Genomic DNA, 26,077 nt, shown 5'->3' with positions numbered 1-26,077 from the left:
TATGAACTGAGAACATTTATAAGGTAAGGCAGTTAGATAACGTGAATGACCCTTTCTGCCTGGTGCCTCCATACCATTTACACAGAGCTACACATTGAGGCAAGGAGCCAAGGTGATTCTCAATTCCATCCTTTAAGAAAATTCACCTAGACGGTTATTATCATTAGGAAGATTATTCTAATTCAAAGACTGAGACTCACACACAGAAGCAAAACTTGGTCTCACTTTTCTTGAAGACAAACTGGCAAGAGAACAAGAGCCTGAAAAACTGACCCAGGAAATCTACAACTAGGAAATAATCATGAGATGCATAGAAAAATTTGTAGAAAAAGAAACTATACATCACAGCTTTACAACATCAAATAATAAGAAAATCAACATATCCAGCAATAAAAGAATGATTAAGAAGTAAAAAAGACCCATTTTCTTAATGACAGTGATATAAGCCTACATACTGTATGTTACTATGTAAAAATTAGGCATAGAACTAAGTGATGAAAAAAAGGACATAATGACTATTCTGTGTGGTGATATTAAGAATGCCTTTAAAAAGTATTTTGCTACATTTCTAACTTTTCTTTAAGTGAGCACTTTTAACTATTATAATAAAAAAAGTGGCATGTACATACAGAAGACATCTTTGAACAGGACTCTAGATATAAAGAGAAGACACATACATACACACAAATTGCAAGAGGAGTATGCTAAATGCTGTTTGAGACTGAAATGTGAGGATCTAAGTGCACCCCCCCCCCACTTCTAGCCTCCAATTTTTTAAAATTTAAAAATGCAAACAAAAGTTTTGTAGGTGACTAAGGTTTCCGAAAGCTCTTGATGGAAAATAAATCTGGGCCACGATATTGCTTCTCTTTATAGATTAATGAGAAAGTAGCTGAGGACAGTTTGCCTCCAAAGAACATGGCAACCACAGCCTACTGAGAATACGTAAAAGACTTCCAATACTAAACAATATGCTTGGGAGGACACAAATCCTTTACCTATTAGGAGTACTGAAACTGTTCTCCAGCTTTCTCAAGAGAAAAAAATAAAAGAGTAAAAGAGGGAACAAATTTAAACCTATCCCCTAACAGGACCAGGCATTAAGAAACTTAGAAACCCCACGAGCAGTATACTCTCCGGTGCAAAGTCTTGGTCCTGGAGTGTGAGGCCAGAACCCCACCTGTTGTAGTTGTTGCTGGTTGACTTGAGGTTCCCGGCGGGAGCCACCTTCCTCTTGTCCTGTATCCTCTTCTCCTCGAGACCCCTCCTTCTCTTTGCTCAGTCTCTCTCGAATGACAGGTTCTCCTCGGAGGATGTGGCACAGGATGGCCAGCATGGACTCAGCCATTCGCCCACCATACACCTTCAAGGGTTTCCGGTTCCACAGGTTCTTGATGCAAGTAAAGGCTGCCTGTAAGTCATTTGAAAAGCTGTGTAAAGATCATTTTGTCTCAAATTCAAAACCCCAGGAAGAATAAGTCAAAGACTTATGAGATGGTCCTTCCACAGTCAGTGCCAACAACAAAATCCTAGGCAGTACTGAGGTCGGGTGGGGGGTAAGGAAGTACAGAGAAGGGGCATTTAACCCAACCTGGAAGTACCAATCTGAAGTTTACAGTTCAAATGTTTACACCACAGAAAATTATCAAGTGGTCTCTATCCCATTCTGCAAGGCAGTCCTATCTGGGAGTAGGATCCAGTGGTTCTCTACCAATCGAGTTGTTTCACTAAGGAGGACAAAACAGAGTGGGAGCTACCCAGTTGGCATGAGAAATTGCTCTTGGTTTTAGAATGCTGACTACTCACTTTCTGAGTTACCACAAGGAAGCGGAGGGCACTGAATTGTGGAAAGTTCTGAACACCTCCAGGCAATTTGGCAGGCAGTGAATGTGGAGATTCAAGCACCGTGGTGGGATTCACCATCTTCTCCACCAGCATTAGCCAGGCATCTAAGAATTCTCCTGTGCCATCAGGTAAGTCTGAATGTTCTAATCCCTCTGCAACAGGAACTTTGCCTCCCATGGACAGAGCCCAATTGAATGTTCTAAATTCAAATAAGAGAAAGTATAGAGATAGAATATTAGTATTTTAGATTGGGGATGGGGAGAGAAAGGGACACATTCAAAAGCTTCCCAGTCCCTCCTCTTGGAGCTATTGCTTCCAGTCTGTCCAACATTTATTAGCTTTACCAACACCCCCCCCCCGCTTTTTTACTTGAAGTATAGCTGGTTTACAATGTTGTGTTAGTTTCTGGTATACAGCAATTCAGTTTTATATATATACATACATATATATATATATAAAATTCTTTTTCATTATAGGTAATTACAAGATGTTGAACACAGAGCTTTACCTTTTATTTGGGTTTTTATTCCAGCTTTATTGATATATTATTGACATATATTTGTTATACGCATATATGGTGAAATTACTACCACTTCTAGCTTTACTTTTAAAGCCAAAACAAACAAAAACACCAAAGTGAAACTTAGCTTAGAATCTTCTGACCAAAAGAAGCAGAAAAATGATCATATTCAGAGAAACAGCAGAAAAGGACAAGTCTATTAGAAAAATATGTACCAGACATTACAAGCCAAATGAAGAAAAACAGAGACCCTTACAAACATTCCTAGGACAGGCTGAATCCCACCCTCCAGGAAGATGGAGATAAATACAGTTAGTTCCTGAAACGTGAAAGGGTATACCCAATGGCTGTCTCTATGTATCTCACTGTCACAGGATAGGCGGCTTAGAAAGTTGTGGGCTGCTAAGGTACACAGAAAAGACCAAACTCCAAACAATGCTTCTCTGTAAAGCAACATGATCCTTACTCAAAAAGAGCATTGTGGCCTCCAGAGCAGAGAAATTTCTGCAGCATGAGGTGGTAGGGATACTTCCTCTCATCAAACAGCATTGGGGATGTAAAACCAACTGAACAGATGAAGAATGTCAGCCTGGAAGAGGGAAAAAGCAAAAAGTTAACCTTCTCTGAGGCAGACACAGAAGCAATGGGAAAATCAAGTAAAAGCCAAGAGTAAAACTGAACATTGCACTGGGTGACTAGCTGAATGCAGTTTGGCTACAAATGCTTTTAAAATCTCTATATTTTAGACTAGGCAGAACCAAAACAAGTAGCTTAAACAGTATTTGGGGTACACATTTAAGAGTAAAACAAGGGACCTCCAAGTCCTCTAATTCAGTGGCTCACTCTGCATTCAAGTGGAGAAGGAACCAATTAGATTCTGCATCTCAAGCGGAACCTCACCTGAAGCGTGGAGTAGGCGTATATGGTGGAGGCTGCCAAGATAAGCCCTTTGTGAGGAGCTTAGTGAGAGCTGAGGCCGTTGATCGAGCAGCGGGTGTTGGTGCTGTGGTGGTGCTGGCAGCATGATGACTCCTTCTCTGGCGGACAGGAGACCCCACACAAAGTTTAACAAGGAGTCCAAATAACTCAGCCAGTGCTCTGCCTAATCGAGAGGAAGCTGGAACCCAAAAGTCAGAATAAGGCTGTACAGTACTTTCAGAATGGTTTCATTATAACAGACACATTACTGTTAATACATTTTAATGACTGACTACTCCCTCCCACTCAAACATTCTATGAAACACCTGGACTTGTCTCTACATATGATATCTGAAAAGGAAGCTCTGCAGGGAATAAAATGCCTCTTTTGAAGGCAGGAGACAGAGAAGTATGTTGGCATTCAATATATAATAAATATGAAAGACAAACAAGATAAGCACTCACACTGTTAGGAGATATAAACTGAAACCACCTTTGTAGAAAGCAATACACAATATGAACTATTTAAGTAAATGATATATCTATGTATTGAATTATGGAGTCACTTAAAATGCCTACAGAGAACTTTAAAAATGGTAAAAATGCTAACAACTTAGACCAGAAAAGAACATCACATATATACTAGTAACGTCTCATCACAACATTAAATGTATGGTCCCCAAAGGAAAAAAGATTGTTAGGAAAAGCATAAAAATTTAAAAAGTGGCCTTCTTATAAAAATCTTGTAAGGTGTTAGGTAGATTACAAGTATTTCAAATTTTCATCTTTGTAGGATGCTTTCTGGTATATATTGCTGAACCAAAAAAGCAGAATCCAAATATAAACATGTAAAAGGAGATGTACAGAAAAAGGGAAAGAAAATATATCTAAACACATTATATTTGGGTAATTTCCTTGCTTTTCTTAAAACATTTCTCTGTACTTTTTCTATAGTGAATATTTATTACTCTTAAAATCACAAATGAAAATGCTGTCACAGCATGTCTGAAATAAACATTATTTCATCACGATCCAGGTTTGAATCAAAGCACATCTCTTAATTATACACATGTATATATGAACCCACTGTAAAAAAAAAAATAGGCTCTACTTGAGCTGGTGCCACATATCGTACCCCCCAAACTCAGTAAGCTCTGAGATATATAGCATAAGAAGACAGGAACAGGTCTTTTCTTTTTCCCAATTCACCCAAATTAGGATCTCCCAATCCTAATGAGGGATCAGGCTACAGATACTCGCACTGCCTGGCTGGAGGTTGGGTGGGCCTAGACTCTGAAAGCCTAATGCATGTACACATTAAGTTTGTACTTTTCCACCACCGTTTTCAGGTGAATAGACAACAAAGTGGCTCAAAGGTAGTCAGCAAGGATAAAAGAGAAAAACAAAAGGCCAGTAACCACAGAGAAACAGACATCAAAAGCATGGGCTGGGCCCACAAAGAAACCCCAGAATGTGCCAAGGTCACAGAGGTCTAACAAAGAAAGGGGAAATAAACATTAGCATCTTCTTGGATGGTCAGTTTTCCTTCAATTTGGGGAAAGTGGCAGTAGACTTTCAAATTAAAACAAAGGAGCAGAATTAAACAAATTAAAACAGAACATAAAATTCAAGGGGGTTTAAAATACCAAATGGAAACACCAAAGGCCAAGTTTTGCTTGCTTTTGGGCAGAGCCCCCAATTCCCAGGAGTTGTCTACATTTTCCTTCACATTAAGGTGTCAGCAAGTGGCAAATGTACAAAATTGGTAGAGGTACAGAACATAGAAAATAGGTTCCCCACTGATTTTACATTAAGGGGCAAACGATGGCAAAGACAGATCAGTGCACATCTTTATTCACTGTTTTGGTTGCACCACACAGCACGTGGAATCCTAGTTCCCTGACCAGGGATTGAACCCTCACCCCCCACAGTGGAAGTGCAGAGTCTCAACCACTGGACCGCCAGAGAAGTGCCCAGTGCACATCTTTAGTGTGGTCTTGCATCATATTACTGTAGTCTCCACAGAGCTGGCAAAGTAACTACTAAAACACAAATCAACTATGTCACTTGCCAGCTACATTTGAGGGACAGAGAAAGGAAAAGGAGACTGAGTGCCGTAGCCAGACAGGTAACAGGAAAGCAGGAGGGCTTAATATTAATACCACAAAAGCCAAGAAAAGAGTATTCTGAGAAGGAGGTGATAGGTCAACCATCATGCTGTGGAAAAGTGAGAAGTGGACTGAAAAGTATCCAATGGACTTAGCAACAAGAAGGTTACAGATACCTTGGTGAGACATTTCAGGGAAACGGTAGGAGCAGAGGTCATTTGCAGTAGTAGAAGAGTGAGCAGGAAGAAAAGGAGGGGTAGACTTGGCTTTCAGAAAGCGATTCTCTCATCTCTGTATCCCTAACAGTTAGTACAGAGCCTGTCACATGGCAGACACCTGAAAATGAGCCACCAAGTTTAAAACTTCCTTAAAGGAAACAATACAGCCATACCAGGCTCTAAAAGGGAGCAGAAAGAAGAGAATCACTCACCTGACAATAACGGCTTGATTTGCTTGATTCTGGCAGCCATGGCAGGTGTAATTTTAGATTTGCCCTTAGAGTCTGAAGCAGTAGGTTCATCTGTCTCCATAGGAGCCAGCGTATCACCATCAAGCCCAATGCCTTCCAACAAGCCCTGGGTAGAAGCATCCATACTTCCAGTGGTTCCATCCTGTTCCCCATCTGTAGACATAAGAGGGGAGCAATAAGACCATGTTGAGCCAGCACTCACCTGGTTCCTTGTTCTGAAGAGTCAGAAGAAAGAGCTACCTATAGTGCTTGTTACTCTTTAAATGTCCACAACTTCCTAAATCTGAAAAGAAAAAAACACAAAACTGTACTTCTTTCCCTGGAGTCCTTCTAAGTAGCTAACACTGACATCTTCCAATGAGAGCATGTTAAAAGTCTTAACTTTCAAGGGCTACCATGGAAGACTGTAGGCACACTGCATGACCCAGAAACTTCACATAAACTGCAGTGTGTGTGGTGACCCCATGCACTCAAGGTGCATACCCAGGTAGAATTTTAGAGCTCGTTAATAAACTCAATTTGGACATCACAGATCACCACTGGAGAAATATATTTCCTAGAATTTAAGATTTTTGTATATGAATCTGAGATGAGTCTTTTGTGGGGGGGTGTGCTCTTGATCTAAGAAACAGCATTAGGCAAACTATAAAACACACCAAATTTTCTTTGCAATATTCTGGAAAAACTATGTGGAAATGAAGATACCTTTGTTAAATGTGTGAAAGAAACTGCTGGGGAAAAATATATCTAAATTGTTATGTGGGGCAATTCTTTGACTGTGAGTCTAATTTTGTTCTTGGTTTTTAGTAAATTATTTTATTCTTTCCTTGACTTAAAGTTGGTATATTTAAGACTTTGACAAAATTTGAGATTCTAACATTTGGTTTCATCCATTTTCGTGTATATTTTATTAATTCTGTCCCCTTCCTCCACAATACAATAATTAGCTGTCATATAAATCTTTATTTGTTGTTTCAAAACTTATGTCTGCTTTATTAGTTCCTTATCATTTTCTCTATCTTTAGCAATCTCAATACAATTTTTAAGCATATCTTTTTAAAAAACATCTTTATCGGAGTATAATTGCTTTACAATGGTGTGTAAGTTTCTGCTTTATAACAAAGTGAATCAGTTATACATATACATATGTTCCCATATCTCTTCCCTTTTGTGTCTCCCTCCCTCCCACCCTCCCTATCCCACGCCTCTAGGTGGTCACAAACCACCAAGCTGATCTCCCTGTGCTATGCGGCTGCTTCCCACCCGCTATCTATTTTAGGTTTGGTAGTGTATATATGTCCATGCCACTCTCTCACTTTGTCACAGCTTACCCTTCCTCCTCCCCATATCCTCAAGTCCACACTCTAGTAGGTCTGTGTCTTTATTCCCGTCTTACCCCTAGGTTCCTCATGACCTTTTTTCCCCCTTAGATTCCATATATATGTGTTAGCATACGGTATATCTGATAGGTTTTCTTTAAAAAAATATCTTTATTGGAGTATAATTGCTTAACAATGTTGTGTTAGTTTCTGCTGTATAACAAAGTGAATCAGCTATACATATACATATATCCCCATATCTCTTCCCTCGTGTCTCCCTCCCACCTTCCCTATCCCACCCCTCTAGGTGGAACACAAAGCACCGAGCTGATGTCCCTGTGCTATGTGGCTGCTTCCCACCAGCTATCTATTTGGTAGTGCGTATATGTCAATGCCGCTCTCTCAGTTCATCCCAGCTTACCCTTCCCCCTCCCCGTCCTCAAGCCCATTCTCTGCGTCAGTGTTTTTATTCCTGTCCTGCCCCTAGGTTCTTCAGGACCATTTTTTTTTTTTAGATTCTATATATATGTGTTAGCATACGGTATTTGTTTTGCTCTTTCTGACTTACTTCACTCTGTATGACAGTCTCTAGGTCCATCCACCTTACTACAAATAACTCAGTTTCGTTTCTTTTTATGGCTGAGTAATATTCCACTGTATATATGTGCCACATCTTCTTTATCCATTCATCTGTCGATGAACACTTAGGTTGCTTCCATGTCCTGGCTATTGTAAATAGAGCTGCAATGAACACTGTTGTACATGACTCTTTTTGAATTACGGTTTTCTCAAGGTAAATGCCCCGTAGTGGGATTGCTGGGTCACATGGTAGTTTTATTTTTAGTTTTTTAAGGAACTTCCATACTGTTCTCCATAGTAGCTGTATCAATTTACATTCCCACCAACACTGCAAGAGGGTTCCCTTTTCTCCACACCCTCTCCAGCATTTATTGTTTGTAGATTTTTTTTTCTTTTGCGGTACACGGGCCTCTCACTGTTGTGGCCTCTCCCGTTGCAGAGCACAGGCTCCGGACGCACAGGCTCAGTGGTCATGGCTCACGGGCCCAGCCGCTCCACGGCATGTGGGATCTTCCTGGACCAGGGCACGAACCCGTGTCCCCTGCATCAGCAGGCGGACTCTCAACCACTGCGCCACCAGGGAAGCCCTGTTTGTAGATTTTTTGATGATGGCCATTCTGACTGGTGTGAGGTGATACCTCATTGTAATTTTGATTTGCATTTCTCTAATGATTAATGATGTTGAGCATTCTTTCATGTGTTTGTTGGCAATCTGTGTTTTCTGGAAATTGAGCTGCATGAGCTGCTTATATATTTTGGAGATTAATCCTTTGTCAGTTGCTTCGTTTGCAAGTATTTTCTCCCATTCTGAGGGTTGTCTTTTCGTCTTGTTTATGGTTCTCCTTTGCTATGCAAGAGCTTTTAACTTTCATTAAGTCCCATGTGTTTTTGTTTTTATTTCCATTTCTCTAGGAGGTGGGGTCAAAAAGGATCTTGCTGTGATTTATGTCATAGAGTGTTCTGCCTATGTTTTCCTCTAAGAGTTTTATAGTGTCTGGCCTTTCATTTAGGGTCTTTAATCCATTTTGAGTTTATTTTTGTGTATGGTGTTAGGGAGTGTTCTAATTTCATTCTTCTCCATGTAGCTGTCCAGTTTTCCCAGCACCACTTATTGAAGAGACTGTCTTTTCTCCATTGTATATTCTTGCCTCCTTTATCAAAGATAAGATGACCATATGTGCATGGGTTTATCTCTGTGATAGGTTTTTATACACAGAATTATCTTCAGTTTTCTTAATAGTTTATCAAATTCATTTTCTCCTTGATGCAGAGTATAGGAGAAAAAAACTTTCTAGAAAAGCTACTTTTATTAATTTTAGGTTTGCTGCATTACGGTCAGAAGATTGTACTGGGTGGGCCAAAAGGTTCGTTCGTTTTCCCCCATAAGATGGCTCTAGTAGCACTTACTTGTCTTTAACTTCCTTCAAAACAATTTTGTTAGATTTTATGTGACAGCTGTCATATCAGCACGCATTTAAAAAAAGACATCAAAATTGGTGAATTTCTGTGTAGCCATTTTAATATTAAAGATGGGAGGGGAAAAAAGCAACATTTTCAGCATATTATGCTTTATTATTTCAAGAAAGGTAAAAACGCAACTGAAATGCACAAAACGACTTGTGCGGTGTATGAAGAAGGTGCTGTGACTGACTGAACATGTCAAAAGTGGTTTGCGAAGTTTCATGTTGGAGTTTTCTCACTGGACGATGCTCCACAGTCGGGCAGACCAGTTGAAGTTGACAGCGATCAAACCGAGATATTAACTGAGAACAATCAACGTTATATCATGCAGGAGATAGCCAACATACTCAAAATACCCAAATCAAGCACTGACATTCACTGGCACCAGCCTGGTTACGTGAATCGCTTTGATGTTTGGGTTCCACGTAAGTTAAGCGAAAAAAACAATTCTTGACTGTAACAAAAATGTTCCGTTTTTAAACAAATTGTGACGGGCGATGTAAGTGGATATTGTACAATAATGTGGGATGGAAGAGATCGTGGGGCAAGCGAAATGAACCACAACCAACCACACCAAAGACCAGTCTTCATCCAAAGAAGGTGATGTGTATATGGTGGGATTGGAAGGGAGTGCTCTATTATGAGCTCCTTCTGGAAAACCAAATGATTGATTCCAACAGGTACTGCTCCCAATTAGACCAACTGAAAGTGGCACTCGATGAAAAGTGTCCAGAATTAGTCAACAGAAAACGCATAATCTTCCATCAGTGTAATCCAAGACCATATGTTTCTTTGATGACCAGGTAAAAACTGTTACAGCTTGGCTGGGAAGTTCTGATTCATCTGCCGTGTTCACCAAACATTGCACCTTCAGATTTCCATTTATTTCGGTCTTTACAAAATCCTCTTAATGGAAAAAATTTCAATTCCCTGGAAGACTGTAAAAGGCACCTGGAATAAGTTCTTTGCTCAAAAAGATAAAAAGTTTTGGGAAGCTGGAATTATGAAGTTGAGTGAAAAATGGCAGAAGGTAGTGGAACAAAAGGGTGAATACGTTGTTCAAAAAAGTTCTTGGTGAAAATGAAAAATGTCTTTTATTTTTACTTACAACAAAAAACGAAGGCACTTTTTGGCCCACCCAATATAATTTCTGCTTACTGCAATTTGCAACTTCTATTGTAATATAACATAAAAGCTATTTTATAAAATGGCATTATCTCCAATAAAGATGTAAAAAAATAAATACTTTTATGGCTTACAATGTCCTATTTTGAGGCTCAGAAATATCTAGCAGTTTTTGCAGTTGATGCTAATTCAGGTGGGTGCTAGGTTTTAGTTAAACTAATTTGTGATTATTTCTTAGATGAAAATAAAAAAATCTGCAGGTGGATTCCCTTCCTCAGTGCAGGAATAATTGTGAATTAGTGTTTATTCTAACTGAGATTACTGAGAGTAATGTAACATATTTACTTCCACCTAAAGTTTGTTTCAAGGGAAAAAATTCTCTAAAAGTTTAACTGTTTTAAAAGTATAAATCCCAGCATACGAGTTTCAAAAAAAATTTTTTTCCCGCTTTTCTAGAGCAGGGGTTGGCAAACTTGTGTAAAGGACCAGAGAGTAAATATTTTAGATTCGCCATATGATGTCTGTTGTTTCTACTCAGTTCAGTCACTGTAGCCAAAAAGCAGCTACAGTAAAATATAAATAAAGGAGTATAACTGTGAAAAAAACAAAACAAAACAAAAAAACAGCATTGTCCAACAGAAATATAATGTGAACCATGTATGTAATTAAAAAATCTCTAGTAACCACTTAAAAAGTAAAAAACAGCTATAATTTTTAATACACCATTTAACCCAATATAATAAAAATTATTTTAACATGTAATCAAATATAAAAATGACTGAGCATACATTTTTATATTAAATATTTAAAAAAACAGGTATCATTGTTATGCTTACAGAGCATCTCAATACAGACATTAAGTTTTCATTAATTGATCTATATTTATATTTCATATAATTTACTGGGGAAAAAAAGATTCACATACCCAAGTTTTCAAACATACTTAAAAGTCCTCCAACAACTGAATAGAGTTAATAGTTGTTATATTTAAATTAATAGGGGCTTCCCTGGTGGCGCAGTGGTTGAGAGTCCGCCTGCTGATGCAGGGGACACGGGTTGGTGCCCCAGTCCTGGAGGATCCCACATGCTGTGGAGCGGCTAGGCCCATGAGCCATGGCCGCTGAGCCTGCGCGTCCGGAGCCTGTGCTCCGCAACGGGAGAGCCACAGCAGTGAGAGGACCGCGTACCACACACACACACACACACACACACACACACACACAAAACCCCCAAAACAAACAACAACAACAAAATTAATAAAAATTAAAAATCCAGTTTTCTCCATCCAACCTATGACTTCATCTTAAGTACATCTTCAACAACCCTATTTCCAAATAAGGTCACATTCTGAGGTGCTGGGGGTTAGTACTCCAACATATAATTTTTGGGGGCAGGCACACAATTCAACCCATAACACCCTCCACTTAACACGAGGGGAGAGAGAGAGAAAGAAAGAGAGACAGACAGACAGACGGGGGTGGAGGGGGTGGAGGCGGGGGGAGTGTGAGGCAGCGCGCACAAGGACAGGAGGAAGGAAGGAGGGAGCAAGGGAGCAAAGAACGAAAATTCAGTCTTTTAGTTGTACTAGCCACATTACAAGTAGTAATGTAAAGTAGCCACATTACACGTGGCTGGTGGCTACCATATTGGACAGTGTGGGTCTAAAACTGCTCCACAGCCACTTAGAATAGTCATTTACCATTTTAACGTAAGAAATTAAGCTTCTGAAAAATAAGCATACAAAAAATTAAAGACCCACCATAATCTTTGTTACTGTAATTTCTAAGAATCAATCTTACATTCTCAAAACACTACATACAAAGATGTTCAGTTTTCAAAATAGTACATTAGAAACTTAACAGGGAAGGGTTAATTCATGGTACCTTTACATGGCACTTAATATTAAGTGAAAAGAGACCTGTAAAATATTATGTCTAAGATAATCACAACTATGTTAATAAAACATACCTTCAGGGAAAAAGATTAGCAGATACTTCCAAAATATTTTTTGTGGTATAAATATGGGGGATTCTTCTTTCTACTACATTTTCTAATTTTTATCATTGTGGGTATGTATTTTTTAATAGAAAAAATAACTGAAAATAGTTTAATTTTAAAATAAATAATTAAAAATTAATGAATGGAAAAAACTGAGGACTACAGATGATAGACCTACTAAAATTTCACAATAGACCTATAAAGACAGAGACAGACAGAACTTAAGAGAATTAATGGCTAGGATTTTAGTTTCTTGGAGTTACCTGATCTTTTTCCGCCCTGGGTCGTACCTGCCTTCTCATCCTTTGGAACCAGTTTCTGCATGTCCGCCTGACCAAATTCACACCCAGATGGCAGGCTGCAAGAAGAGAAACAGTGAGCAAAAAAACCTCTGATAACTCATCTTTTTAATGTTGTGCTTGGTCTCTGACCTGCTTGGCTGACACTATCTATCCCCCTCCTATAGCAAGCAGGTAAGTTAACCTAATAAAACACCTGCAATGACGGAATTCCTGAGGTAGTACTCAACAGGTTTCCAACTCAACTCTTTATATCTGGCTAACAACAGGACCAAACTGTAAACACCCACCATGCTGACACAGCATAACTGAGATATCAGGTCAAAGATGACACATTTGTAAGGAAGTCCTTTGGCTGATAAGTGGGAAGGACAATGCTATTGGTTAAATGTTGTGTCTCCTCAAAATTCAAATGTTGAAATCCTAATGTCTGATGAGATGATAGTAGTAAGGTCTGTGGTAGGTGCTTAAGTCTTAAGAGTAGAACCCTCATGAATGGAACTAGTGCCTTATAAAAGAGGCTCCAGAGAGATTCCTAGTCCCTTTTGCCATGTGAGGATACAATGAGAAGTCTGCAATGTGGAAGACAGCCCTCATCCAACCATGCAGACTTCCAGCCTCCAGAACTCTGAGCAATAAAATTCTGTTGTTTATAAGGACGCAATCTGTGGATTTTGTTATAGCAGCCCGAATGAACTGAGACAGGCAAGGAGGCCTCTGAACTTTTTACCTTTCAATCCTTGACCAAAGCAACGCCCCAGGCTCACTAAGCTTAGTTTTTCTGTTAGGAAAGACAACAGAGATAGTAAAAGAGATGACCATTTCCTTACCTGTTTGGGGTACACAGGGAGAGAAGGACAGTGCTTTCCCACACCAGGGAACAGTATAACTGGCTCAGCTTGCTCAGAACACTCAGACCCAACTGAGAGCCCCACTGGTTTACGGAGATGGAACGAATTTCACTCTGTAGCCAAAGTAAAAAAGGTGATCTTTGGGATGCCCTCTGAACATTTATATTCAAAAATCAACTGTTAGCTATTTACAAAGGATAAGGGATTCTATTTTTCCTTCCTTACTATTCTCAGAGTTGTGTACTTCATCAAAATTTCCACACTTAAGAGATCATAGTTCCAGAAGGTATTCTCTTACAATATTTACAATCTGTCGCTAACATCCCTTCTCATTTCTTCTTTGTAAAGTGAAAAACAGGAGTCATAGGCAACTCTGTTCTTCTAAATGGAAGAAACAGTTTTATAGACTCATTGACAGCTTCCTAATTTTTTTAGATGGTGAAGGGGCTTGTTATTTCCTATTTATTTCTTTATTTCAATCAATCAATCAATCAAATCAGTCCCTAAAGCTTTTCTATGTAATTTAATTATTTTCTAAATAGTTTATAATTGTGCTTTTCATTTAATTTGATCCAAAGAACACACTCCTAGCTCAACAGCATAAAACAGAGCTGCTAAAAATACGACATCAATAATCTTTAGACTTGATTACTTGACAACTAAGGGTGGCAGAACTGTGAGTACTCAAAAAACAAATAAACAAACCCCCCCGCCCCCAAACTTCAACTTTCTGGAACCATAAGAGGACCCTCACATGGACTGCAAACATAGGGTTTGATATTTAGGAAATCTTTAGTAATCTGTTAATCACCATTAACTTAAATGTTCTGTGGTCAAATTTCCTTCTTGCCATCTTATTATCAAGCCTACAGGCATTTGTAGAAAGATTAGGAAGTAACACGGTCAGATGAGCACCCAGTTGAGGCTTGTCTGCGAAAAGGGGTGACTATACATCCTTAAGGCCTATATGGATGCTACAGATCTATTAATACCTGTATTTATCTCAACCTCTTTCACTCTCAAGAAGGTCCAGTTCACAAAACAAGTTATATGGTCAACCAACTTCCAATGAAAAAAATACTACGGGGAAGTGAAACTAGACAGCAACTTGAAGCATAAACTTAAGTCATCCACCCAAAAGAACTCACCCTAAAACTGTTCTTTCAGCAGCTTGCCTAGGTAGAACTGCTTCTAAGTATACTATGATGCCACGTACACGCCCTAGGTATTTTACCGACTTTAAACCAACATGTTCACACCTAACATAATTCTTACCTGTCCAACTCTACAAGTATGAACAAACATCATGATGTAGGCGTGGGCAGCAGTGAGTGCATGCAGTAGAGGTGTGGCTTGAGCTGAGAGGGTAGCATCAGCGACATTGCCAGCACAAGCCAGTTCTCGCAACAACACTGAGCCCCCAGGGGATTCTATTGGGCGGTGTAAGGGCTCCAAGGAGGAAAGAATGGAGTCCAACTGAAGGAGACCCTCCTGAAGGACTTTGGGTTCATGTGACAGTGTCTGAAATAAGAATAATAATTAAAGCATTAATGTACAATGAACTTCATATGCATGTATTAATAGTCACAATGAAAGAAGTGGAAGACAAGTCTCACAAATTTCAGACCTGGCCATGGTCTTGCACCTGGTAAATGGTGGAGCCAAAACATGAATGAAGGTATGACATACCTAAACGCCTTTTAGAGCAACACATTACTTCTCTTGAATGAGAGGCTTTCAAAGGTGGTAGGCCAATCAAATTTAAAAGATTGTGATGGCCAAACTGGACTACTGTTACAGCAAGGACTCCATGCTGTAAGATTAATTCCAAATTTTGCACAACAGGGAGCAATGTTAGGCAAGGTTCCAAAGCATGGAAATGAACCACTATTACAAATGTTTTTTTCTTACCACAGTAAGAGACAATTCTAGGATAGGCATCAGCTAGGCATTTTCTTATTTTGGAGACAACTCAAGGATTATATGGCCCCTGCAATTTCTTTCTGAGTAAGAAGAAAAATCTTGACAGTGAACACTATCACTTGCCATTCAAAGATAGGAGAACTTATGTGCCTTTCCTATGGCTTTAAATAAATCTATCCACCCTCACACAGTATCTTACAGGTAGGATAAAGATGGAGCAGCCCTTTCCCCCCCCTCTCTCATAAATAGCACTTAATTAAATATTTGTAAAAAGAAAAGCAGAATAAAATATCAAATGCAGATGTCACAGTTATGGATCTTTCCAGAAATTACTTATCACTGCACAACTCAGCTAATAAATAAGCTTCACAGATTTAATCCAATTCCTATAAAAATCCCAATGGCTTTTTTTTTTTTTGCAGAAACAGAAATATCTCTCTTAAAATTCATACAGAATCTCTAGGGACCCCAAATAGATATAGCTATCTTAAAAGAGAACAAAGTTAGAGGTCTCACATCCCCAGATTTTCAAACTTACCACAAAGCTACAGTAATCAAAAGTGTAGTACTGGCATAAAGATAGACATCAACACCAACAGAACAGAGAGCCCCCCCCCAAAAAACCCTTGCATATATGGTCAAATGATTTTTGACAAGGTTGCCCAAACAAGGGTACAATAGGGAAAGGACAATCTTTTCAACAAATAGTGTTGGGAAAACTGGATACCCACATGCAAAAGAATGAAACCGAACCTTACCTTACACCATACAAAAAATTAACTCAAAATAGATCAAAGACCTAAATATAAGAGCTAGAACTATAAAACACCTAGAAAAAGCCATAGGATAAAAGCTGCATGACACCGGATTTGGCAGTGATTTCTTAGGTATGACATGAAAAGCACAGGCAATTGAAAAGTAAAAAGCAAAAACTAAACAACAAAAAAACCCCCACAAAAAACAAACTGGATTTCATCAAAATTAAAACCCCTTTTCACATCAAATGACACTATTAACAGAGTGAAAAGCAACTCATGGAATGGGAGAAAATAATCTGCAAATCATTTATCTGATAAGGGATTAATATCCAAAATATATTAAGGATTCTTACAACTCAACAACAAAAACAGACAACCCTATTAAAAAATGGGCTCTCCCTTTTCCTCAGAAGCTCTAGGCTGATGAGAGAAGGAAAGCATCAGGCAATTGAGGGGAAAAAAAAGTGCCAGGCTATCTAGAGAAAAGTGAAGAGGTGCTCCAGGCCAATGAGAAGAATTAGGCAAGAAACACACAGATGTGCCAGCCTTCTGAGAAGCACCAGCCAGCAACACCTTATTTCTTTAAACTTGGAGGAACGGCTTCATCTCTACCCTTCTACCTCAAAGGGAATCTATGCCAAAATGCTCCAATGAATGGAGGACACACTTGGATTTGTGACTGAAGTGACATGCAGAATCTCTGAGCCTTGGTTGTTTTGAAGATTGAAAAATCTTGTTCAGCATGGGTGACCACCAAAAAAGCAATCTCAAGCCATCTATATGTCACAACTGAGACAAACTGGGGAGTTTGTTGTCAAATAAAATGTACTGTTTCGGAAAAAAAAAATGGGCAAAGGCCCTGAACAGACATTTTTCTAAAGAAGACATACAGATGTCCAACAGGCACATGAAAAGATGCTCAACATCACTAATCAACAGAGAAATGCAAACGATAACCACGAGATCTCATTTCACACCCATTAGGTTGGCTAGTATGAAAAAACTAGAAAATAACAAGTATTGGTGAGGACGCAGAGAAATCAACCCTTGTGCTTTGCTGGTTGGAATGTGAAACGGTAGAGATGTTGTGAATAATACAGTATAGCAGTTCCTCAAAAAATTAAAAACAGAACTACCAAATGATCTAGCAAATCCTACTTCTGGGTAGATAACCAAAATAACCGAAAGCAGAGTCTTGAGTATGATCTCACTTTCAAGTCAAACTCAGAACCAGAGGGTAGAACGGTGGTTGCCAGGGGCTGGGGGAAGTTGCAGAGATGTTGGCCAAAGGGTATAAACTTTCAGTTATAAGATGAATAAGTTCTGGGGATCTAATGTATAGTGTGGTGACTATAATTAATAATACTGTATTATATACTAGAAATTTGCTAAGAGAGTAGATCTTAAGCGTTTTCACCATACACAAAAGCAGGGTCTGGAGAACACACCCATGTTTGTAGCAGCACTATTCATAAGAAGTGGAAGCAACCAAAATGTCTATCAATGAATGAATGGATAAACAAAATGCAGTTTAAACATACACTGGACTATTCAGCCTTAAAAAAAGGAAGAAAATTCTGACATATGCTACAACATGGATGAATCTTGAGAAAATTATGCTAAGCAAATTAAGCCAGTCGTAGAAAGACAAGTACTTCATGAATTCAACTTACATGACATACCTCGAACAGTCAAAATTCAGAGACAGAAAGTAGAATGGTGGTTACCAGGGGCTGGTAGGGAGAGGGGAATTGAAAGTTGTTGTTTAATGGGTGCAGAATTTCAGTTTTACAAGAGGAAGAGAGTTTTGGAGATGGGTTTCACAACAATGTGATGTACTAAACACTATTAAACTATACACTTAAAAACGGTTAAAGCGGTAAATATCATGTTATATCTCCTTTACCACTATTTAAAATAAAGCAACTTCATTTTTGGGCAAAATTTGAGCAATGAACTACAGGTCAATCATGCTTAAAATACACAACTATCAAGCCTGAGAAAGGAAAAAAAAAACATGGCTAAACAAACTAGACTGTGTTAAAAGCCACTTCCAAAGCTTTCTTGGAGATTTATTTCCCTTCCAAAAAACTCATATGTTAGAACTATATACCAAACTCAGGAACAAAGAACAAACACTTTGACTTTTCAATGAGAAATAACATGGCACACTATTTATTAGTCACAAAACCCACTTACAGTACATAACCACAAATTTCTTCATTATGTTTTAGTTGAAGGGGAGAGACCACAGTAAAAACACGTATATAGAAGTACTGCAAAATTGATTTCTAAAAGAAATGAAAATATTCGACCAGATGCTTCTTACCAATATGGATTTGCAGACACCTGCAACAGCCTGACAGGCTGCAGATGTGGGAAAGTCAATGGGCAGATTGGGAAGACCCAAAATGGTAACCAAAGGCAAGAGTCCTTTCTGATTCACAAATTCCTGGCAGTGGTCATCGGTTGTATTGTTGCTCAGAATAGATTCCACAAATTTCATCTAGGTAATAAAAATTAAAAAAAAAAGTTAGAGCCTGACACTTGGAACTAAAATGCCAGCTTGGAATTAGGACAGGGGTAACCTTATAGTCATGAAATCAGTATTTTCTAGACTATCAAAACCTCAGGTAAGCAGTAATAGGTATATGAAATGACCCCTAAACATCCAGAAAATAAGGAATTACAACTTCTTCCCAATGTATCTTTTCAGCCACACCTAAAGTCACATAATCTGAGAAGCACAGAGAGGTTAAATGACTTGCTCAGGGCCACACCATGAATTAGTGGCAGAATCAGGTCTAATCTCTTAATTTGCTCATTTAGTGCTTCTTACAGATAATGTGTTGCCTCTCCCCTGGAAGCAAACATAATGGATACTTTTCTTCAAATGTGCTCATAATACAAATGAAACCTAGAACTCTGGAAGTGATTTAGACTAAACAGAGCATTTTGTAAGGGTAAGAAAGTAAAATATGGGAAACAAACACACAAGCAAAAGAGAAACCATCTCTGGAAGTCTGGAAGTGCTTACTGGGCTAGAACAAATGCTAAATGGGCTTCCCCTTATAGGTAAATAACTCTGGGAAAATTCAAACTCTTCCTTTTTTCCTGTGAGACACACAGAAGTTAAAAGAAAACACCACATCATCATTATTATTATTGGTAAAAGAGAAGTAATGGGAAAAAAATGGCAAGTAACGGGAAAAAAATATGTTGGGACGCACTCAAAGAACATAATACTGGACTGGCCTAACAAAGCCCATTCTCCTCCTGTTTGGATTCCAAAGGGGAATGAACAGAAAATTGGGAATATTCAAAAAGGGACTGTTAGCTAATTTTTGGCAAATCACACAGAACAAGGTTTACACATCTTTCCCTGCTGCTCTCTGCACTTCAAGGGTCCCAGTGAAAATAAACACAAGTCATCAGACTATTTGGTAACCCCACACATTTTCCAGAAGAGCACACACCTTTACGCAGATTGCCCTGCCATTAACTTACCACATTAAGGATGTAATCCATGAGGGGAATAGGAATACGTTCCTCTGTACCAACAACCCTGTTAAGGGAGAAAAGAGTGAGTTTCACAGAAATTCACAATACCAGTGCAAGAGAACAAAGCGAAGAAAAGGAAACCGTGAAATTCTAGTCCTTTCTCTCAGTTAGACTTATAGCCTTTAGTATATAGCACAGAAAAAAAAAAAGGAGGAAAAAGAAAAGAGCTGAAATCAATTCTGAAGGTAGCTTTCCTAGCCTGGGTAGGTTGAGAGCACAAAAGGAAAAACCAAGCTTTCACAAACTCAGCACTTGTACATATCTCAAAAGAAATTATTCTATCTTAGGCAAACCACTGTAGGAGGAATTCATCAATATGAAAATACTAAAAATAAGCAAGTTCAATTAAGAGACTATTTAAATATTTGCTTGAATAAAGGAGCTAGGCAAAGAAACAAATACATAAACATCTTACCGTGTTCTTGCATCAGATTTAATGTTATAGAGAGCAGGAGATGGAATTTAATTTTGGTCAAGATTCCATGCTTAGATTGGTAAACCATTCAGCAAAGTCAAAGCTGGTCAAAGATGAAGGCAACACCCAAGGCCTCCTTCTCTAACAACCTTTTCCTGAACTACCCAAAAATTGTGATCAGGTCCTTTTGCTTCAGATGCTTCAATGGTGCATTGAAGATAAGAAGGCTGCAATAATGCCATAGCTGCAGAAAATGCAGCCTTTAGACCAATGACTACACCTTGGCATTTGTAAGAAATAAACAGAGGGAAAAACCCCACAAAGTATACTGAAATGAAACAAAATCTACCTAAAAGATAAACCCTAGAAAGGGACAAAACCTGAGTTGAATAAGAACATTTTAGATATAGACCCTTGGGAGAAATTTGGGAGAAAAGGGCAGAGATAGAAGAAGGGAGAGGTAGGGGGAGAAGGCAGAAAAATTGGCAAGAAATAATTTCGTCTCTGAGCAAGATAAAATGTGAACAAAAATGTGCCAGGCATGGGGATATGTGGCAGCAAAACGGAGACTAGGCAATAGGCAAAGAGAGTGGAGAGGCATGACGAGTGGCTTTAGAGCTAAAATATCCCGAGCTAGGGCTTGGTTAGGATGTTGTGAACATGCTCAATGAAGAATATGGGGAAGAACTTTGTACAAAGGGAGGACCTATATATAAGCCAGGGGTGAAATGATTCCATGGGAAGATTGCAAAGCCTTCCCTGACTGTAAACTTCCTCCGCAGAACCACTGCCACATTCCCTGCTACTTACACCAATTATCTGCCCCAGTTGACTGCACCTCCTCGGGAAGAACTCAGAGATCCATCTCTACAGCTAAGAAGTACAGGTATGGCTCTAATAAGCCCAGGGAGATACCTGCCGCCCCTTTGCAGAAGCCAAATATAATGGTAAAGACGCAAAGCACCATCATGAAATGTACTTTCTTCATTTGCTAGATGGAAGTTGGGAGAGAATGAGAGAGAAAACAAACCAACAGTGGTTCTTAAACTCCAGGAATGAACTTGTTCAGTAACCACTCTTCTCCCCACCCTCATCTTTTTGGCTTCCAGGCTCATGGCATCATATAGGAATAGTAAAAATGATCAACTTTCTTCAGTAGAAATCCCCCTACCACTGGTTTTAAGAAAAGTCATTCTAATCCTAACCTGATAGGAAACTCTGACCCATAGCATCTTTGAAACAATGCAAGACTGCATTTCCATGAAGAATGAAACAAATTTATCTTAACTGTCAAATTAAAAACTGCTGCCTCTCCGCCTTCTCCAAAACAGACACACATTCCCAAACTTAATTTTAACTCTAGTCACTTTTACATGGGTATTTATGATGTTGGAGCCCTTAATCAGATGTAGAGGAGAAGGATTCCAATTGAGTGTCATAGTACATGGGTATAGGACAACAGATCTCATGTTTTGGGGTTTTTCGGGGGGAGAGGAAAATCAGGTCTTTCTTCCCACTCCTGAGGAGACACAGCTGCCTTTGGCAAGAGCCCTCCCAGTGGGCCACGATTCAGGGAACAACTGCTTCTCTGCATCTGATGCCTTTAAAGCCCAGACAGTAGCTATTCAAGTTCCAAAGACCACATGGATATATATATAACCCATTTCTTTCAAGTTGTTCAGGGTAGGTGGTTAAGTTAGGCAAAATAAATGGAATCAATCACAAAAATAAACCATGGTGCCCCAACTGAAAACCTTGGTTACTTACTGGCAAGTATATTCACCCCCAGCAATATCAGTTTTGCTGAGCTCAAACAATTCAGAAGGCAGAAGAAAGAGGCCTAAAGACAAGTATTTAGAACTAATTGTGGTGAATGCCTTTGAATGTAGAACAGAACTCCATGTATTTGGGGTAGACTGTAATGCCTAAGTTTCCTTATTGCAGATTTCTGGCACAAAACCAAAGGAAAAGAACACTGTCTTAGTCTGGGGGGAAAAAAAAAACCTCAAAACTTCGTCAACAGGTGAGTGGATACATGCTGTAGTATATTCATACAATGGAATACTATTCAGCAACAAAAACAACATACTGATAGACACAACATGGATGAATCTCAAAAATACGCTATGCAACAAAAGCCAGAAACAAAAAAGTACACACATTAGATATGATATACATATAAGACTCCGTTTATTCTATTTATACGATGTTCCAGAACAGGCAAACTTATTCTACGAAGGACAGAAATAAGATAGATAGCTTCCCCATTTTAGGGTAGGGAAAGAGGAAACTTAAAATCTGTACCGTTTACTGTATAGGAATTATACCTCTATTAAAATTAATGGAAAAAATTTACTCATGCATGTATTTAAGGCATTGGAAAATAGATGTGGGCATGGGAAATCAGAATTTGTTCGGGAGTCCCATTGAAGAATTTTGCGTTGGGTGGGGGAAGGATACAAACAAGACTTCTGGGGAGAGGGATGGCACACACTGCAAATTTTTCAAAGCCACTTTCCCATATTGGCAGAAAAGTACATAGCAACTCCCACCATAACAACTACCTGGGATAAGGAGGTAAAAGAATTTTACCTATAATAGGTAGTGGCTTTCAAAATGTAGGTTGAATTTAGATAGTCTTTTGTGTTTCCTTCCAGCCCTAATAATCCACGTAATGACCCAACTGAAGCTTGTGAAGGTGGCAGAATTGGAAAAGTACATGTGTCAATATTCGTGAGATTCTTAGATATGTTATGCCAATGAGGTGCTGATGAACACCCAGACCATGCAGAAGAACATCAATACCATGGAACAGCAACTATTGGAGTACTTTGCAGCTTAGAAGCTACATATGACTAACACTATGATAGAGTATTACTGTGGGTCTAGATTTTAACTATTTCTTCATTCTTGTTCATGTTTCATTAGGCCCAGCTCTCTTGGCATTTAAGACTCAGGGACTCCTTAATCTAATACTCTTGATTCATTGTATCAACTCACTAAATAAACAGTTATTGACTGATTACCTGCTATATACAAAGTGATCTGGATACACTGTTGAATGAGACATTGTCCCTGCATTGGAGAACTATATAGATTAGTGGGGGAAACCATTAGAATATATAAATAATTTAAACAAAACTGTTGGGAGAACACAAAAGATCAACTTCCTATTTGGAGGTTTAAAAAGGTTCTTTTAAGAATAAAACATTTGGGCTTCCATGGTGGCGCAGTGGTTGAGAATCTGCCTGCCAATGCAGGGGACACGGCTTCGAGCCCTGGTCTGGGAAGATCCCACATGCTGCGGAGCAACTAGGCCCGTGAGCCACAACTACTCAGCCTGCGCGTCTGGAGCCTGTGCTCTGCAACAAGAGAGGCCGCAACAGTGGGAGGCCCATGCACCGCGATGAAGAGTGGCCCCCGCTCGCCGCAACTAGAGAAAGCCCTCACACAGAAACGAAGACCCAACACACCCAAAAATAAAAAATAAATAAATAAACTTAGAAAAAAAACCAAGAATAAGACATTTGAGCTAGACTTGTAGGAATTTGGTAGATGGAAAAGAAGGAGATAAGATAATTTGGGGATGGGGGATAAATATGAATAGAATATACAGTGACTCATGATATTCCAAGAAAAGCATGTAGAGTGAAGACATATGAGGGCTTGAGAAAATGTCAATTTACCAAGGCAGCTTAAAATCTGGGCATGTTAGACAAAAGGTATTAAGAAATCCAGGTAGAAAAGTTATATGCAGACGAATGTACACAGCTTGACTCAAAACCACCACCACTACTAACATTCAAGAAATCCACCCCTAGTTTGTAGCCAGGAACAGGAATCCTATGCCAGCAAGATGGCTGACAATCAAGGATGTGGCAATGAAGCACTAAGATCCCAACTCCTTTGCAAATAAAGTCCTGCTTTCTTTTAGGGTATCCTCCTTTTCCAGAAAGAGAACATTTTGTGTGTGTGTGTGTGTGTGTGTGTGTAAAATTTTTACTGACACACAACATACAAGCAAAAGGTGCACCAACTTAAGTGAACAGCTTGACAGTTTTATACAAATTGAACTCACTATGTTACTACCAGCACTCTAAAACACCTCCTCTCAGAAAGAGAACATTTTAATCAAAACAGAAGATGGTGCTAGATGAGGCAGGGTTGCCTTCTCAGACAATGAAAATATATCTGCCCAAGAAAGCAACATACTTAAAACGTAATGCCTCCCCTCCAAAAAATTCACACCAACAGGCTCATTACTTTCTAGAGTTCCAAGAGAGCATACCTGTTTTGGATTCTAGACCTTCGCTCCTGCTGTCTACTCCACCATAATCTTCTCTTAAGTCCCAAGCCACCCTTTGAGATGAGCTCAAACCCATTCAAATCCACACCTAAAATGCTCATGCTTTTCTCAGAACTACTTCTATATATACACCAAAAGGGCACTTATTAAAGAATGCATGAGTGTCCAGAGGGATCATGCCCATTTCGAACATGAAGGTGATTAAGAGTTACAGCTACAGCAGTTGCTTTTCATCCCTTGCATGCGAACACTGTAAGCTTGAAGAACCAGGTCTACCAGCAGTCTTTAAGCTCATCCCCATCCCCATCTCACCATCCAGGTAATCAATTTTCATGTAGAACAAACCTCAAATAAATAGAAGGAAAATCTACTGTGCCTAGTTACAATCATAGTACATTCCAAAGCCTTCTGATGTATCTGGAATGAACAGATGAAATAAACAAAAACAGAGACCAACCAACAACAGATCCCTGTAACTCTTAAAAACTTCTTAGGAGATAGGCTTCAAAAGTGCGACATGTTTAATGTATGCTCACTTATGGAAAACCATCAATCAGTCAATGACATGGAATACCAAATCAACAAAGGGAAATCCTCTGAAGAAGGCCTTTTAATTTGATATACTGAATTCTGATTCAATTTCATGAACAGCGTTTTAAAAAGAAAGCTTGGGGCCTCCCTGGTGGCGCAGTGGTTGAGAGTCCGCCTGCCGATGCAGGGGATACGGGTTCGTGCCCCGGTCTGGGAGGATCCCATATGCCGCGGAGCGGCTGGGCCCGTGAGCCATGGCCTCTGGGCCTGCGCATCCGGAGCCTGTGCTCCGCAACGGGAGAGGCCACAACAGTGAGAGGCCCGCCTACCGCAAAAAGAAAATAAATAAATAAATAAATAAATAAATAAATAAAAAAGAAAGCTTGCTTAAAGCAATGAAAACAAACACCAAAGCACAAACGACACACAAGGGTCAAAGAAAGATAAATTACAGACATTTAGGGCCGGAAGAACCTTATAACTGGATCTAATCCAACTCCCTCATTTTTACAGATGAAAATAACACGCTCAAGATCACAAGGCTAGAGAACCTGTCTTGTGAACACTTACTGCTGATTTGGCTCAGTTTCATTCTGCTGGGTAGAATTAAAGCTCTGCATGGCCTGTACTTCCTCTTCTTCCTCATCCTCACTAGAGGCCTCTTCTGCAGCATGATTAGATCTTGGGGGAGGAGCAGTGGCAGTGCCATCTGCCTTCTGGATTGATGGCTTCTGACAGATGTATTTAGGGTCTCTTCCAAGGTTACAGATTTCTTCAAGTAACTGAAAGGCAAAGGAAACAAGATTACTTATTAGTAATTAAGGAATGGGGAGATGACTAACATTTTTGGAGCACTTTCTATGTGCTATATACAGAATTGCCAAAACACTTTATATACACTATTCCTGGAATATAGTCATTAATTTCACTTTACCAACAAGGAAACTGCAGTCCTATGAAGTTAAATAACTTCTTCAGGGTCACATGGCTGTTAAGTGACTGACTGACTGATGTGACTCCATGTTCTAATTCACCAACCACCAGTAACTCATTTACCAGTTTCAACAATCCGAAGAGGCAACCAGCAGGGC

The 26,077-nt window shown here is 39.2% G+C and overlaps 1 protein-coding gene across 10 annotated transcripts in view; it reads right to left on the bottom strand.

Annotated features, from left to right (window-relative positions):
• Positions 1 to 26,077, bottom strand: part of HUWE1 (HECT, UBA and WWE domain containing E3 ubiquitin protein ligase 1) — a 144,910-nt gene that overhangs the window by 50,780 nt on the left and 68,053 nt on the right. For all 10 annotated transcript variants that reach the window (XM_060087588.1, XM_060087594.1, XM_060087595.1 and 7 more), the window contains 11 exons: positions 25,557 to 25,768; positions 19,681 to 19,738; positions 18,503 to 18,679; positions 14,768 to 15,013; positions 13,472 to 13,605; positions 12,606 to 12,700; positions 5,822 to 6,013; positions 3,266 to 3,482; positions 2,832 to 2,954; positions 1,807 to 2,044; positions 1,181 to 1,411 (listed from right to left, as the gene is read on the bottom strand). In XM_060087588.1, coding sequence (XP_059943571.1) covers positions 1,181 to 1,411; positions 1,807 to 2,044; positions 2,832 to 2,954; positions 3,266 to 3,482; positions 5,822 to 6,013; positions 12,606 to 12,700; positions 13,472 to 13,605; positions 14,768 to 15,013; positions 18,503 to 18,679; positions 19,681 to 19,738; positions 25,557 to 25,768 — 1,923 coding nt within the window. The remainder of the gene's footprint in view (positions 1 to 1,180; positions 1,412 to 1,806; positions 2,045 to 2,831; positions 2,955 to 3,265; positions 3,483 to 5,821; positions 6,014 to 12,605; positions 12,701 to 13,471; positions 13,606 to 14,767; positions 15,014 to 18,502; positions 18,680 to 19,680; positions 19,739 to 25,556; positions 25,769 to 26,077) is intronic.

The sequence above is a fragment of the Mesoplodon densirostris genome, chromosome X, assembly GCF_025265405.1.
Source record: "Mesoplodon densirostris isolate mMesDen1 chromosome X, mMesDen1 primary haplotype, whole genome shotgun sequence".
Lineage (NCBI taxonomy): Eukaryota > Metazoa > Chordata > Mammalia > Artiodactyla > Ziphiidae > Mesoplodon > Mesoplodon densirostris.
Note: the sequence above shows the minus strand (reverse complement) of the source record. Positions and strands in the feature narration are given on the sequence as shown.